This window comes from Mytilus californianus, unplaced genomic scaffold (genome assembly GCF_021869535.1).
Source record: "Mytilus californianus isolate M0D057914Y unplaced genomic scaffold, xbMytCali1.0.p SCAF_4, whole genome shotgun sequence".
In the NCBI taxonomy this organism is placed as follows: Eukaryota; Metazoa; Mollusca; class Bivalvia; order Mytilida; family Mytilidae; genus Mytilus; species Mytilus californianus.
In genome coordinates, this window is record NW_026262690.1 from 27,065,525 (window position 1) to 27,084,484 (window position 18,960).

At 32.0% G+C, this 18,960-nt stretch overlaps 1 protein-coding gene across 1 annotated transcript; it reads right to left on the reverse strand.

The window, feature by feature from the left end:
• Nucleotides 1-2,493: 2,493 nt before the first annotated feature.
• Nucleotides 2,494-13,822, reverse strand: LOC127737829 (uncharacterized). The gene is made up of 8 exons (XM_052248770.1): nt 13,640-13,822; nt 12,435-12,557; nt 11,412-11,582; nt 6,704-7,143; nt 5,150-5,327; nt 4,333-4,494; nt 3,089-3,205; nt 2,494-2,675 (listed from the first exon to the last, which is right to left on the reverse strand). Exons 1-8 carry the CDS (start codon nt 13,692-13,694, stop codon nt 2,557-2,559), a joined length of 1,365 nt encoding a protein of 454 aa, XP_052104730.1. The 5' UTR covers nt 13,695-13,822; the 3' UTR covers nt 2,494-2,556.
• Nucleotides 13,823-18,960: the final 5,138 nt, after the last annotated feature.

Below are 18,960 nucleotides of genomic sequence, written 5' to 3' on the forward strand. Positions count from 1 at the left end.
ATTAATTTACAAAAATAAAAAGCTTAGTTACACGTCAGCTAGAGAGAACATTATTTCTATACTTAAATTAGTCTCTGGGAATTTAAATTTAGGTTTACATTCACTTCGTTCTGGTGGGGCAACCGAAGCCGCAAATCATATTGCTAACGATAGTAGATGTTTGAAAAGACACGGGAGATGGAAAACAGAGAAAAGTAAAGATAGTTATATTGTGAACTCTATTGAAAAGAGGCTAAAAGTGTCACAAACACTTGGACTGTAACGTTTCCTTTTTCCTGATCCCCTGTTCTTTGTGTTTTCTATCGAGCATGACGGGCTGTCGGCAAACTAAGATTATGTTTGCGTTGTTTATTTTTGGCACGAGTATGTAGTTAATACTAAGCCTTTTGTTGATATTGTGATTATTGTCACATTTAAATTAACAGGTAGGGGACCAATTAAAGTATTTTTTATTTCAATTACCTTTTCTGTACCTAGGGCAATATGATAAAAGATAAAAGAAAATTTTTCTCATTAGCACAAGCAAAATTGTGAGAAATATGTTTTTTTAAAATAAACAAATGCTGGTATATATAAGTACACGTAAAATGTAATGATTATTAAACAATACTATTACAATTTTTAGATGTGTTTTTGACTGATAACTGAAAACATATAAAATCTGTAAGATGTCAGAAAGACAATAGCCAAGCCTCTTTAGAAACCTTTATTCAATAGAAGTCAAAATATTTCAAAGATTAATAACTATATAATGGTAAAGTGTAAATGACCATAACCAGTGACAAAATGTTCATGTTTTTATGTTGTGTTTCTTAGTGGTATATTAAATCAATGAATTTGGAAGTTATCATTTTGAATTTGGAAGTTATCATTTCAACATATCAAACAGTGAAATAACAAAATACTGTTCTCAACACATCAAATGAATGGATAACAACTGTCATATTCCTGACTTAGTTAACAGGCATTTATTTCCCAATGAATAAAATTTTATCAAATAAAATCCTTTCTCAAAACATGCTACAGTTGTAATCTTTATTTATTAACATCATTCAAATGGGTTATTTTAAAATTCATTGTAATCAGATGTAATCATGATTACTTGCCAATGTAATCATTATTTTAATCAGCTACTTTGAGAAATGATGTAATCATTAATTTAATTTAATCGTACAATTGACAAAGTAATTGTAATTTAATCAATTACATTGAAAGTAATCGGACCCATCTCTGTATAAATATACTGTTTATATGTTCAAAACTGGTTAGTGAGAGTAGTTGTATAACGGGTTCTTGTTTTGGGATATAAATATATATGAGTAATATATGCACGTGAAATACTTTGGCGGTTTAAAAGGTGGGGTTCCGTTATATTATATAAAGAAAATTTGTGGGTGTCATTTCACCGAAAGTGATCACAGTAACTACGACAATCAGTTTGCAGTTTATTGTCAGATAATAATGTATGATTATAATATCAAGTTTGATTTCTATCGGACAATTGTGTTTGTACTTTAAATATTGTTTTTATAATATGTTGGTTTATAATGTTTTTAAACATTGCTTGCTAGAAAAGAGAAAAGTTACTGCGAGCAACTAAACCTATACCTAGAGTTTTGTTTTATTTATTATACCAAGGATTTTAGTAAAGAAATGTTTTAAATTCGGACGAGCATGGCGAGGGAGAATTTAACACCAAATTAGACACAAAAACAGTCATCACAATGATTTGTGAACCGGATGAAACAACAAATGAAAATGTATTAACTTCTTTATCTTTTTTTCTACTTTTTCTATTTACACGAAAACTTTAAAAAATCAGATTTTTCTGTAATAATGGCGTGCAAATGATTACTTCTGAAGCATTGTTATTTGGCACGTAACACCCTGATGAAATAAAAAAATATCTTTCTGTTTTGATTTTCAAAGTTCTATTTCCTATAGAAAACATCAATACTTAATATGTTTTGGTAAAATTATCCCGCCGTCGGGGTTTTGACTTTTAACTTTGGGCATTCCTGATGCAGGGGGTCCACTGGAGTCGTTCGGACAAAATGGTTTTACAGTGTTGTTCCTTTTTTGTTTAGTTTTTTATTTATATTTACTTAATTTTTACTTTATCAAGAAAGTGGATATACGGTATGTACTATTTACGACAAATCTTTTTTGTTTTTGACATCATTGTTTAATTTACTAGCTACTGCACATTTTCTGACGGATAGCTATAAAACTAGATTCAATCCACCACTTTTTTGGGAAGATGTCTGTACCAAGTCAGGACTATGGAAGTTGTTTTTGCTTGTTTCTTTGATTGATGGCGTTTGATTTTGTCAGTATTTGTGTGGACTTCCTCTTTTTGAATTTGCCTTGGAGTTCTGTGTTGTTGTTATACTTTTTAAAGCAAAAGAAGTTTTTTTTACATTTGTTAATAAATTTCTATGAGTAAAAAAGAGATATCTTCATGTTCCAAGTACATGCAATACAATACAACTGTTTAAGTAGTAGGAGGATTTATTTTGAATGCTTTAGACAAATATTTTATAGTGCACAGAAAATCTAACACGAGTTGCAACTTTTCTTGCAGTTTTGAAGCATGTATCCAGGATTATTACTGCATTCACCGATGGATGCCCAGCTCCGGCAATTTCTGTTGTTATCCTCGCATAGTGAGCCCCCTAATGTGAAAAAAAAACCATAAAACTAATATAGATAATGAGAAAGAATGACTAAATCGACGAAATCGAAAGTACATATGTTTTAACATCACCATGACGAATTGGTTGACAAATACAACGTGTCGGCATCTCACGTCTCTAGCGAGTTGTTTTCGTTGTCCAAGATATTTAGATACCAGTATGTTATGTTGCCGATTGTGAAATGTTTACCGAGTGTGAATTCGCATGACGAGTATTCCATGCATAGCAGGAGACACTTGACCTGTCGACGCACAGAGTCTCACTACTTTTGGAGTTTATGCGATACCCTCAGTTGCTGTTTATTACCTTGATTTGTCTCTTCCTAATCGAAATAAGAGATTTGAACATCGGTAAACTACTATCGCCTTAATTTCATGTAACAGTAAACTTACCAGTTCCACTACATTTATTACAACTTTTTTTGCAATTAACTAGCATATAACGAGGATTCCTGGAACATTCATTCCTTGCAGCCCAACTCTGACAACTCTGATTGTTATCTGAACAATCTGTAATATATTTGTGTAGAATACATTGTATCTGTTTGTATATAACTATCATCTACACAACTACGCTGTGAAAAATTATTTAACAGGCATAGATTTTCAAAATTATTAAATTGACAGTTTTATCAAATAAAACACCTTAGTTCCGTCGTCTTTTCCTCGTGTGTGACATCACGGAATTAAACTGTTCACCGAATGTGTACTTATATGAGCAACACGACGGTTGCTACAAGTGGAGCAGAATCTGCTCACCCTATATATCACCTGAGATCACCCCGGGTTTTTGGTGGGCTTCATATTGCTAAGTCTTTGTTTGTTTTGTTTTTTACTGTTTTTGTGTTTTGTATACTGTTGTTTGTCTTTTTGTCATGGCGTTGTCAGATTGTCATCGACTTATTGGCCTAAATGTCCCTTTGGTATCTTCCGAATTTCTTTTAGTACAATGTTAATAAAACACGTAAAATATGATATTTGGTAAACGTTGAAGCTATCTTATGACTTCGCTTCATTAAAATCGCTAATAATCATTTTTCATATGATATAATGTTGATCAATTAAAAGCGATGTTAACTAGATGCATAGAAATAAATAAAGTCTATACCCCTTAATTCCAACATATATTTATCTGTGCAATGCCCAAAAACGATCATTAACCATATATACACATACTAAAACAACCATTGTTCAATCTACTGTCAACGACAGAACTTCACTGTTTTCTTTTCAAAAACAACGCTTCATGAACTAAGACAGGCTAACGGAGGTGAAAATGGACATAATTTGTATTAGCACACGTCAGAACATTTATACCTCATCCCGTCAGACAAAATGTTTAACAGCATGCAACAGGGAGTATATATAAGGAGATATGGTATGATAGCCAATGAGACAACTAACCACCATACACATACCTCAAATGACGAGGATGTAAACTATATGAAAACCGCACGATCTTCAGCCATGAGCAAAACAAAATAGCGTACAGTAAGATATGAAAGGCACCATGACAAAATGTGAAACAATTCAAAACAGAAAAACAAACAAAGTTTTCATGTCTCAATTATGACATCACCAAATGAGATTTTTCTGAGATTATATATATATTATGTCATAATTAGCGTAACCTCTACCTCCAGTGCCACCACCATTACCGTTTCCGCCTCCGGTCCCCCCACCATTGCCGTTCCCTCCACCGGTTCCTGTTCCACCACCATTGCCGTTCCCTCCACCGGTGCTCGTTCCACCGCCGTTACTGTCACAGTTCGTTTTGAATGTCTGGGTAGCTTCAGAAGCTGACAAATGTTAAAACATTGATATAAAGATTATTTCTTATATGACATTATGTATTATGCTCGTTTCCACTTATTTATTTAGTAGAGAAAATACAACAGAAGCGACTAAACAGATACATAATTTGTTAAGTATATTTAACGTACAAATGTAATTTATTATGCATGTGTGACGGACGATGGGACATGTTTTAAATTGGATTATCTCCCGTTTACCACAAAATGTCTTAACTTTTATTATAAAAGCATTATATGTATGAGATATGCGCCAGATACCTTATTTGAATAAATAAGTTATGTCACTTGTGTTCATTTTATTTATTGAGAGGCAGGTAAGATATAACTAGTGAAAATATACATAATTCACTTCGAACAGGCTGCAACATCTTTATTTTATCACTGAGTTATATGGCAAGTAAACTATCTGCTTGCGTCTTCATCATCATCACCATCATCATGAGACCTGATCATCAACCATGCATTTTAATAGGCCGCCACGCTAAGACTGAATGATAGTCATGCTTACGAATAAAAAAGAGAAAAATAATCGTATATTTAGAAAAATAACAATATGCAATTGAATTTGAATTCAAAAAATTCAATTCACCAGTTATTATGTGATCACTTAAAATATATGAAAAAAATCAAGTCATGATACCTCTGTTTGAGTCACATCTCTTCAAATATGTATTTTTACAAGGAAACACTTCCTCAATTAGTCCATACAAGACAGGATCATATGATTTTAGTTTATCTCTTGTGTCAATGGTTCCGTGGATGCCATTTGGTGGATTGCTATAGTCGTTCACATTGAAGAAACTCTGAACTCCCTCTGCCTGTAAAAAAATGCCTTTTAACTTGACGTACTTTTGTATTATTTTTATTTTTATTTTTTACATCAACCAAATCGAATTAAGCATTGTTGCTATCTATATTGTAATATTGTAATTTCAGTGGTTTAATTTCCATAATATTGATGTAGGAGCTAGATTGATTATCATTTGTTCATACTTATACTTTCTTTGATGAATGATGTTGGTGATGAAATTCTACGTATTACATAAAAAAAATTGAAATGAAAACAAAACTTTAAAAAGGAGAAGGTATGATAAGTGCCATTATTTGATACCCTGAAATGCAATAACTGAAATTTATTCATGTCTTTCAAAACTATGTTAAGGTGGTACCAAACATCTTGACTTAAATTAATTTGGCTCGTTTAATTTTCATAAAATTTTGACAAAATATTTACTTTGACCCTTTGACAAAAATTTTAAAAAATTAAAATCTTGAACCACACACTTTATCGGAAAAATTTCATTGGATATATAGCAGTTCGACAAACAATAATTTTGATCATTGAGAAGCTTAAATTTCCAAAACAATACAACGTGATTAAAACGTTCAGCTGATTTTTACTGAGTTATCTCCCTGTAGTGTTATGTACCACCTTAATTTTGTTTTATTTGTAAATGAACCATTTGCTTTAATCTGGGAACTATAGTGCAGAAAGGTCACTTGTTATATTCCTCTGACGTCATTAGCATGGTAAAATTTACTTATTTGACCTAAAATCGCAATTTTGGGCATAGTTTTTCGTCAAAATATAAATCAGCCTAATGGAAATGAGCAGTGAAGATACCCTCGGAAACTAGCAGTCCTCCAGCAGTAGTATCGACCCAGTGCTAGAAAATGAGAATGACCGTAACTGACTCTGCAACCATTTTTAATCATATGCTCATGAAATGGATAACACCAGACAATACTCTAAATATTATATATGATAATAGGAAAATACAGATATAGGGACAAGTAAAATATGAAGAATGCGACATGCTTATTATCAAATACCAAAGTTCAAATGACGTGCATGTAAGAAATTATAAGTCACCGTATGGCCTTGAACAATTAGCAAACCCCATACCGTAAAGTCAGCTATAAAAGGCCCGGACATAACAAGTTTATTTTAATGACCGTATAAAGCTGCTATACAAATAGGAGGTATAAGGTGATTTTGTGGTCGGTTAATTTTCTACATTTTATAAAACTTTTCAGAACTTGCTTTTCAACCTGTATTTATTTGACCGTTTAACTGTTTTGTTTAGAGCGCCACTGATAAGTCTCTTGTAGACAAAACGCGCGTATGGCTTTTAACGGCTTTGTTTTATTATATGAAATATGAATCTTCATATTTACACAGAGATTTACTTACAAAATACTCCTCCACTGTACTCATGGAATAGGTTCTAGTCCAAAGACCTCTGCGTTTAGCGTTTGTGTATTGACTTATAAGTCTTTGATTCCATCCACTTATTGCATATTTTGCACCTAAATTGTGGACTCCATGCGAAAATTCATGTAAATATATGTCTTCACTCCGGTATCGATCATTTTGATAGCACAATAGATTTTCCTCTCCCCCAGTGGAAACTGGTGCATAGTCTGTAGCTCCTAATCCGCGTGCTCTTTGATTCCACCATGCAGGAAGAAAACTGTGCTCAGGGATGTTGGTCGTTCCTTCGCGTTGTCCTATAACTGCAGTCCTTCCTGATCTTTTGTAAAAGGAATTACGCACAGCATAGTTATCAGCAAACACAAATCTGGTTATATAACAAGCACGTTTCAATGCGTCATCAGGAACATTCCTTGATGCTAAAAGTGATATATATATTTTGAATAAAATATATGTATATAATGTTTATGCATGTATGTAAATTACAACTTGGTTGTCTTGAATCATAAATTGCTATATGAAAAGTGAATGAGTCAACATTATACAGATATCGGGGAAAAGTATCAGCAACCCTAAAGAATGCAAATTTGTTGAACAAAGAATATGTTTGATCATAATAATAATAATCAAAGTGATAAGCAGTCGATTTTCAACATGCCATCTTAAATTATAATAATACTATAATGTACATCACGGTAGGCATAGTGTCCGGCGGAGATCGTATTTTTTCTAGTGAATCGGTCCACTTTTGTCGAGTGTAGATCAGAGTTTTTCGAGTGATATTACACGCGTCCAGATCAGTTTACTGGTATTTCGCGTATATAATAGTTTTATTCGTGACTGTTCATCTTATTCTGACTAATAATAATGTTTTGAGAACAAACGACGCAGCACAATTTTCTTGTAGTTGACTTATAATTCAGTGTTTTACATTGTCCGTGTTTTTTTCGAGAGTAACATTTAAAACGTCCGGGTTTTTCAAAGAAAATGTGAATAGGACACAAGGCATTCTTGGGCATAAAAACTAACTTTTTCTTGTTTGTAACTGTAATTTAGCGAAGGGCAATACTAAAAATTCCTAATAAATAACAAAACATATTACTATTTTGATCAAATTTAACCCTTTTCAATTTAATGATAATTTTATGTTCTGAAATTATTTTACCATAACCTTGCAGTATTAAGATATATCAGAAATTACTAGACTCTTTGTAAAACTGTCTAAAACAGCCAAGCCCCCCCCCCCCCCCCCCCCCCCCCCCCAAAAAAAAGAAAAAAAAATTAAAATCACTTAATCCGCCAATGTACTATTTCCGATAGACAATATGATCATTTTGAAATAATAATAAGAAAAATTTGTATACAATAGCGTACATCTCGTATATTTAATTCATGTCTTCCGCAGAGTTCCGTAGATATACATTGGTAAGTGTAATGTCTAGAAAGAGATCCGTATTTTTCATTTTTTTAACTAACTGATAAAAAAAGAAGCTATCATGGTGTTTTATTGCTGTGTGACCAAGTATAACATACGCTTGATCATACTCCTTATCATAGTAGTAGCATTTGAAAATTGTTCTTAAAATTGAGAATGGAAATGGGGAATATGTCAAAGAGACAACAACCCGACCAAAGAGCAGACAACAGCCTAAGGCCACCAATGGGTCTTCAACGCAGCGAGAAAATCCCTCATCCGGAGGTGGTCCTCAGCTGGCCCCTAAATAAAATTGTGTACTAGTTCAGTGAAAATGGACGTCACACTAAACTCCAAAACATATAAATGAACTAAAATTAAAAAAAACATACATTGTTTTCCATTCATAGGACGATAAAACAAATTATCATCAAGACAATTAGTAAATGAAACATTTAGGATATATTTTCTGTTAAACCCGCGTAACACACACAATGAATACACACTTTACGTACGTCTCAACCCAACATTGTACTGCTTGACACTTTAGTCTGGGAAAACATTTTCCAAAAGACCAAATGAGTAAAAAAGTATATTTTAACAAAACGCATTTGACTAGCAGGTCGAACAACTGATGTTCTTAAACCCTGCTGACTGCCATTGGCGATTGCCAAATAAGCGGATCACAAGATGTAACAAAATAGATCTTATTATTAATTTATTACCAGAAAACAATAAACTTGCGGAAAAGATGGTATACCGCAAACATGAGGTGCAAAAATTTGTACACCATATCCGGATTTCGACAATTAATGTCTCTTCATTGATGCATGTTAGGAATCGGATCCAGGTATTTGGAAGGCCACATAGCCAGAAATTAGTAGTACTTTTGCTAATTAATATTCATAATATGTTAATGAGAATTGTACCACGTGATAATAGTTTGAACTGGACTGGCTTGATATCATTAAAATCTTTAAAACACGGATATTATAAGTTGCCCGTCACAGAGTCCTTGTTTATAATCACTCCGATATTTTCCGTAAAGTTGTCAGTCGGTCAAAATCAAAACAATTGAACGCGAATTTAGTGAATTTTTCGTGTTTTCGTGAGTTTATTCTTTTTGAAATAGGGGCATTTTAACTTTATGTGGGAACCTAGAGTCCAACGACTACACATACAAGGTTTGGGCTTGCTTATTCTTTGGACATTCAAGTTTCAAGTTTCATCCCTGCAACCTGTTTTTGTAATGACCTTGTTAGCCAATTTTCAACACGAAGTTTGCAAATTAGACGTTTCAGCCATTTTAGCCTGTATTTTATACTGCAATGTTAAAAGCCTCTCGCTTCAATTTTTAAAATAGCTCAGGAACCTTGATTTTTGCAACGACAGTCATTATGTTTCGTTTAAATGGTGTATATTGTTGTGTATATTTATTTTCTGTCCCCGCAACCTGTCTATCACTTAAATTAAAGTTAAAACAGAATTTTTTTTCAAAATTCCCTATCATTTCAATATAATTTCCGTGACCCGTATCCGATTTCTTTAGTATAATATTCAAATAAGCAAAGTGGCGTTGATTTCTGGATATGATATAATTTACCTCAATTTACTCTTGAATTTTGAAAGAGTCAAAATAGGATGAACGGATCATATAAACCCGAATGCAAATAGATTCGAAATATTCATTTCCTTTGACAATTGCATTGGTACTTGTATAAAAATAGCTTTATTCTATATTTTGGAATAAAAGCATTGGAAAGCTAACTAAACTTTTAGAACACAAAATAATGTAGGGGTTATGATCTTTTTGTCACCAATACTAACCTACCTTGTATGATCTTGTATATTAAGTTTAAGTATCTATTTCACGTCTTATAAAAAGAAGAAGTCTGTTTGTTAACTTTTTTGATCATATTCACTCGAAAAAACGTGGTCACACTCGAAAAAAAAACTGATCACTCGCAAAAAACGATCCCAGCCAGACACTATACCTACTGTGTACATATACAGGAAAAGGTTGTTAATGCCCTAGTACTTTTAGCCTTTATCCTTTAACTGTTCGGCTAAATAAATTGTAAAACAAACCAGAAAGTCAGCATCTTTTTATCAAAATTGAAACCTTGACTTTTGATATATGGGCTGGTTATTACTAACGATCTTAATGTGATCAGTGCTAAGTTAGGTAAAGAATGGCTGTTATTTAATATGTATTTATTATGTCTATTATTTACAACTGACATATATATATATATTGTCGATAGCATTGCAAATTAAAGCATTATAACATGCAAACTGTGTACCAATAGCCCTGAATTTATAAGTATTCAGAACGTATACCTAAAACCAGTTTATTTAAAACAACAACATATATAAGCGTTTTACGAAGATATCTATGGATAAAGGAGTAGGTCCAGTAAGACCCCTTTTTGGCCCCAAAATATAGCAGTTTTACAAAATTGTTAAAATGTAAACTTTTAGTTATTTAATGGAGAGTATAATGCTTCTGCTACATAAATATGGGCTGTTTTTGACAATTCAATGCACATATATTGGGTACTAGAATCATCAAGTCATGCTAAATTACTGAAATCTTTACAAATTTAGCATTTTAGTTAAATTTTAGACGGTTTCCATCTTAAATGAAAGTGGCCGCATTTGTGTTCATTCTTAATATTGAAATGTAAGTTGTATTTGATGATAATACATAACATATATAACGGTTGAGGATGAACACGGATGCGGCCACTTTCATTTTTGACAAAAAACATCTGAAAAGTGCCGTTTTTCGTCATATTTGATAGATATTTCTTATCTGAGCTTAAATCTGAGCGTTTTTAATGATTAAATCAGTTAAAAATTTTCACATAAACTAATTGAATCAACTGAAATAGACAGTTAAGTGTTTAAAAAATGTCCAAAATCTTTCGTCAGATGAACCTGAAATTTGAGGCCAAAATCGGCCCTTACCGGACCTACTCCTTTGGTTAGTTTTTTTTCAAAAATTGGAGTTGTACATTTAAACCCCTTTGCGTAAGATAACCTTATTTAGACATTATGTCTTAACATTTTGTTTCGTTCCCAACAGCCTGCTTCATTAACAATGAGTTTAGATTAGGAAACGGTAGAGATAATTGACACTTTTGTTGTCCCTGTAATTCATTCGTTACAAAGTTTATGACATGATTGTTACAATGTATTATTCACTAAGTCTTTTCAGTAGCATCAAATAATTATCATTGCAGAAGGTTAAAAACACCAGTATTACCATACCTAAAATTGGAATCCCGTATGCTTCAGTGTACTTTTGATAAAAATTTGAAAGTCCGTTTGGTTGAATGTTGGATGATCTTCGGAGAGAAGCTGGAACCCCTCTGATGTAGTTACAACTATGGGTTGATGTCGCTTGCCCTGGACGTAGACTGCTGTAGCTTGATGGGGAAGCTGAAGTTTTCGATAACAATATTTAAGTTACCTTCAAACTAGCATAGGAATTACGGACAAAAATAAGAGATAAGTATATGCATGCTTATTCTATCTGAGTTTTCAAATTCTATTTATATTGCATTTTTCCTTCCGAATCATCTGTTTGCTTTCATGTCTTTGAAAATCTTAACTTTTGAATGCATAAAATTTATAATGCAATATCTTTATTTTTCAATGTTTCTTGGTTTAGTATTTTCCTCCAAGTGTATTCTAGTTATTCTTTCTTTGTTGTAGTAATTTATTTGATATTTACGAACTCTCTTCACTCTGAAAAAATACATTTACTATGTTTTCGTTGGTATTTTACATGTATATAATAAAATACAGAACAGCACATAGGCGAATGCATTTTGTCTGTGTAATTATCCCAAAGTATTAAAAACGGGAGCACTGATAAAAATGGTAACAGAAATTCGTCGTTTTAAAACAGATTCATGGAGAGAACGCTTGTTAAGTACACATCAATACTTATTAATAATTTCTTTAGATATCTATGAAGCTGTTTATTAACTTATTTCAAATCAATGTCATAGAAATCGTTTGGAAAACAGGACTATTTTTCTGTGAAAGGATGCTAAATAAATGGTTACTTGTTTCTACTTCAATCTATATTCTTAAAATATTTATTTCCCATAATATTTATTCAATATATTTGCCTCAATACTAAAAGTTACAAGTAATGAAAAAAAACATGCTATTCACATACTAGTAATGGTAATAAGAGTTCAGAACTAGGACATTTTTTCCATTTAAGATTGTTTTCTTTAAGCTGCCATTTTAAATCGTATCTAGTTTTTTTTATAGACATACCAAATTCGTCGCTTGTAAGATTTAATGTTAAAGTATAGTAACTGGCTTCAGTATAAATTCCTTGATCGTCAATAAATTCTACTCGAGGACTCCTTTGACTTGGTGTGAACTGTTTGGCTTCAGCTATAAAAGAATAAAAATAATATAAAAACAAAACATTGTGTTTCTTTATGCCTTAACGGGTTAAAAGTTCACAAACAGCAACCTCCTGATAAACATTATACCAATTTTAGACAAATTATCACCTTGCATTTAGTACTATTTAGATAACTCAACATGGAAATTGAACCTATCAAAATTAATAATGAATTTCACTGAAGGAAAATTTAATACTAGAAGGCTCATATTTAGAAAGCATAACAAGTAAATATAATAGGAGTATTAAAGACGGAATGATAGTTCAACAAAAATAAGAGCAAATGTCAAACTTCGATCGATCAGTTTGAAGTATAATCAGTGCAGCCCTACCCCCCCCCCCCCTTTTTTCCTATTTGAAATTAATTCATGGTATATTTAATTGAATATTTTTAATTTAAATTATAATTTAAATTAAGGAAAATGGATTGGTTCAATACCTGCATATTCACACATTTAAAGCTTTATGAGAAAATGCGGTATCAAATTTAAATCTAGGTATCGGATTCGTTATATTATCAGACATACGTGTTTTTATTTGGGGGAGCGATGAATCATGATTTCTCACATATAAGTTATTTCCCGGTTACCAACAAATCTAAACTTAAAAATACTCTCATTATAAAAATAAGAAAATGTGGTATTATTGCCAATGAGACAACTCTCCTCCAGAGACCAGATGGCGTAGATGTACATAACTAGTAACTATAGGTCACTGTACGGCTTTCAACATTGAACAAAACCTATACCGCATAGCAAGCTCTTAAAGGTATATCATGTATACTACATGGTTTATCTTGATGCCTGACAAGTCCGTTGTCGAAGTAAAGTTTGATTTATCTTCAAACGCCTTAATGAAATAAGTGATAGGCGTTGATGCAAACGTAAAGCGTCAATACTTAATTTGGTTCGTCATTTACCTTATAATATAATGCCCTGTTCAAACTTTGGATACATTAATATATTAACAGGGCTAAGCCCTATTGAAAATTAAATTTGCTGCATGCAAGTTGTTTTACGTTCCAAGCGTCGTGCACATTGGGTACATTGAACTATTAACGAAATCTTACCATTCATACAAATGTACAATACTATGAAAGCACAGCAGGTAATATAACCATCCATGCTGATTTTAGTTATATGCCAGTCCGAATCTCATTCAATCTAATAATACATGTACAGTCACAAACATATAAGTAATATTCGATTTTTATCTGAAATGACCAGCTGTCAATGAGAGTTCACCGGCAATGAGAAATATCCGTTTTTAAATATCAAACGCGTGATAAACAATTTTAAATACATTATTTTAATTGAGTACTCTCAAGGCCGTGTTAAAAGCACTGTAAAACAGTGTCAGACTCAATGGATGTTCAATTTTATGTAATTACACATGTTGTTATCCGGGCTTATTATCTGCATTTGGGTCATCACATTTCTTAGTTTATAAGTTAATTGTAGTAGTTATTGAGAATTTCCCTTAAATCTATAATGGTTTTTTTTAAATACCTTTCAAATGAGTCATGTAAATTTCTAAATGAAGATGTTCTATCGGCACAAGATATCATAATATACTAAAAGTAACTGACCAAAAATAAAAACGATGATGTTATTTTTTGCTTTTGTTCGTTTCGCTTATTTTCATTTCGCCAATAATTGTTAAATGATCAAAATGGGATTTTTGTGGTTAAAATCGGCGTTTATAAAGTTTAACCAATTTTTAAAAATCTGTTTACGTTTGATGAGCGACATTTTCTCATATATTTTTTATTTTGTAATCGTCAATTTTTCCCAAACATTATATCCTATTTTCACAATTTTTGCAAAGCTTTGCACCAAATGTATCGTTATAATGCTAGATAGGCCTACACATGTACAATTAAGGTCGCCATATGCTATCATTTTCTACAACAATGTAAACTGACTAAGATATAACTACGTTGTATTTTAGGTAAAAAAATCTTTTTGTCAGATGCAGTTTTTTGAAATGAAAGTCTGTAAGTAAAACTTACTTTACATGTAATAATACAAGTACAGCTTATTTGAATGATTTTCTTTTTATATAATTCAGCCTTTTAAATAATGCGGCATATCTATAGAAAAATGGCATATTTTTTTTTTCCATAAATTATATTCCATTTTCAACTGTTTCCAGGTTTACGGCATTTGCAGTAACAAAATCCTATCAGCATGGTTTTATGTACATATATACTGAGACGTGAATTTATAACATATTTAAGGTTATTCACCGACTGCTTTTGTATGATATGCTTACTTTTGTGAATCCGAAAAGATGTCATGTCAGATGATCTGTACCTCAACACTTCAAAGCATAAACAGAAAGTAGATTTGGTTTTGAAAAAAAAAAGAAAGAAAATATGTTTTTTACCAAATCAAATATGAAAACAAAATGAATTCAGGTATAAGTGTTGTTGTTGTGTCTTTTTTTTTATAGCTCACTTGGCCCTTTTTCTCATCATCATCTTGGCACCCATCGACCGTCGGCGTCCATTAACTTTTACAAAAATCTACTGCTCTGACACTACTGGGCTAATTGGAACCAAATTTGGCCACAAACTTTATTGGGGTACATGTATCTAGTTTCAAAAATTTGTCCGATGACACCGCTTGCCGACCAACACAGCCGATATGGCTTAAAATAGATCACAGAGGTAAAATGCAATGTTTGGCTATTATCTTAAAAATCGTTAAAGACAGAGAAAAATCTGAAAGGACAAAATGTTCAGAATGATTAGATCTACCTAATGTCTATTGACATCAAAACTGTCAGACGACTTATTGCCCTTAAACGACGAATTTCACCAACTTTTTTTTCATTTTTGCCCATTATCTCGAAAATTATAATAGATGGAAAGAAACTTTAATTCACAATAATGATCAGCAAGAAAAGATCTACAAATAAGACATCATGGTAGAAATCTTCAGTCGACTCCTTATTGATAATTTTTACCATCTTTTTTGTGTTTTTTACCAATTATCTTGAAAACTATAATAGATAAATAGAAACTTTAAAAAAGAAAAAAAGAAAATCAGCAGGATAAGATCGATCATCAAATATGTCAACATAACTGAAATTGTCAGTTAACTCTTAATACTGCTATTCCCCTTTAATGATGATTTTTACAAAAAAGAAGTGGCTATTGTTGAAGATGCAGGTGAGCGACATAAGCTCTTTAGAGCCACAAGTTTCATTTCACAAAACCTTTAGCGTTTCTGTTAAGGAAGCAACTAGTGAACATGAAAGGGTGAATCGTTTACTATTTCTATTTTGTCCCCGTTCTTCCTTTTTGTTTTTGGTTTATGTGCAGGTTCTGTGCGTTTGTTTAGTGTGTAAGTGTTTTTGTGTTTTTGTTGTTGTGGGGAGTGGGTGTCACTTTCTATTAATAAAAGATGTTGTTTTGTCTAAAGGTCGAATTTCTTCAAATTTACTCAAAGCTTACCAGCAGCCATCAAATGGGTTGACGAAAGGGAACTTCACACTCCAAGCTAAACAGCAGCCATCTTATGAGTTGATGAACAGGAACTTCACACTCAAAGCTAACCAGCAGCTATCTTATGAGATGATGAACGGGAGCTTCACACCTAAAGCTATCCAGCAGCCATCTTATAAGATGACGAACGGGAGCTTCACATATAAAGCCAATAAGCAGCCATCTTATGAGTTGATGAACGGGAACGTCCAGCTAAAATGACTTAGAAGTTACTTATAGATGTAATTGAAATTATATGTGTTGGTTTGGTATAGAGTATCGTCACTTTGACCTAGATTTTGTACTTTAGATCAATTGTGAGATGCATATATTCTGGTTAAGTTCAGATAACTAGGCATTTGATTAACTTTTTGTGAACGGGGAACAGTTCTTGTGGGAAATAACATTATTGGAAGAAATTCATGTTGACTAAAATAGAAGTATGATTGGTTGGGACGTGGTTATGTGTACCGCCTTACAAAATTAGTTCCTACTTGAATTTACAACATATAAATTGCATCATGAGAGCAATTATTAATTATGCATTCCATCAAAACTCGAAATTAATAATTATAGGACTTAATATATGGAAGTTAATATAGCCTTAAAATTGTTTAATCATTGGAAAATATCATTATGAAAATGAAATAATGGGATTTGCACTTACCCACCTCGAATACAACATCGAATGTCTTTGTATATTCAGATCTTTTTACCTTTCCATTCTATAGACATTTTGTTTTGTTAATAAATTGTATATTCCAATTTTTATCACTCTTCAAATGTAAGCATTTCTATTGTTTCACAACATATCAAAACATTTGGAAAAAACCGGTACATATCATCGATTCTATCCATTAAGGTGCTAAGGTTTATAAATATACAGAAAATATGCGATTTGTTTTAACAACTGCCGAAAGTAACTATGTTCCTTGTGTCTCATCTTCTTTTTCTTATGTGATTATTATTTGCTTCTCGTAACATCAACGGTATCAATTTTACTGCACAAGATGCGTATTTCAACAATTTTAAATTTCTCTTCAGTGATGCTCGAGGTAAGAAAAAAGGTGAAAATCATCAACCTAATACAAACTCTGAATAGCTGATAAAACCGAAACAGATCTAAAATCCAGAGAGCCTTGCATGAGGGAGATATAAAAGCTTAATTCCCTTATGTGAAGAATTTAAAAAGGAAAATAGATAGAGGTGAATAAATTGATTGTTGCTTGCTTAACGCCCAGTGGCAAATATTTCATGAATTTCAGTAAATAAACGTTTTTCTGTAACGAATCGAAGTCAACATTCCTGATTGTGAATGACAAACAATGTAACTATTGATTTTATAAATGGATTTTTTTATGCAATTGTTGTAAATAGACACAAGTTATGATTAATTTGTAAAATTATGATATTATCAGATAACTGTTCTGCAGGTTTTTCAAGTGTTGGTATATAGTTTTGTACAATCAGTTCCATATGTATATTCCACTTATTTGGATTGATAACAAGATGGTTGCCGAAGCAATAACATAACTCTAAACTAAACAAATATTTCTACTCGTGCTTTTGTACCATTCAGCAACCAGACAGTCATTGTTTCCATGATGCTAATAAAAGCCTTTTCTTTCAAAAAGAGTTTTTTGTCGAATGAGAAGAAATGACCTGAAGATTTCACAATTGGTCGAATTTATAAAAACAGAATTTATTTAAAAGAAACCCTTTTTACAGTTAACGACCTCATCATCAGCCTCTTAGAGTTGATTGTAAAATTAATACAAAAAGTCATATTTTAAGTTCTTTCCATTTAAAATCTAATAGGACTCTTGACGCATTATTTAAGTTAAAATGAAATCTTAAAAGCAATCAGCGTGTATTAGTGGGGCAATGTAATAACATAAAAGTTCATGAAATAGGTTTAAGTGTATGAAACTGTCAGCACTTTAATATTATATTTATCTTCAACATAGCTTTTTTATGGCAAAGCAAATCTCAGAAATAATATTTTAATTTTTCTAGTAAAAGAAACAATTGTAAAAGTTACGAATACAACATTTACGACGAGGATGTATACTTAAATGCAAAATACTTAATTTTGATTTGACAAAATCACGAAAACAAGCGACCGCAACTACTAAAACAATGTTCTGATCGACACAACATGTACAATATTTATAAATTTCATAATACTGATATATAGAAACGACATTGTTTATATTTTACATTTGAAAACCCCTAATAACAGTCTGACCTACATGCAAATACATGCTCAGATGCACAATATAAAAATAAGAAGATGTAGTATGATTGCAAATAAGACTTTCCACCAGAGACCAAATAGTAAAGTCCGTTGGAATCTAAAACATCAACTTGATCAAACTATGCAAACCACAAATACACAATGTGTGAAGAAATTCTATCAAGTTCGTGTCATTTCGATGTAAACTATTGCCTATTTTAAGTAAACAAATATTTTGGATAGACAGACGGAGGAAGATGAAAAGAAAACACAGTACGCCACCCCAAAAATGTGAGAGATATATAGCTATTATAATATGTCTTTAAGCTATACAGATATAGCTATTATAGAATATTTATGGGGGAAAGAGAAACAACTATACAATGTGTACGAGAGAGAGAGAGAGAGAGAAATTATCACTCCACAAGCTATTGGGTCATAACCAAGATTTGGGTGATCAGTTATTGTCTAAATACCTAATAAGATGTTCGCAATAACAATATGGACTTTTTGAAAACACAGCCCTGATGACGCAAATGGTTTGACTCCGTTTTGAATTCAACGATTTCGAAAGTTTTATTCACTCACATGTTTATACATACTTGGACTTGTGGTACTTGATTAACAATGCAATAAAAAAGAACAAACATTGTTTTAGATATTT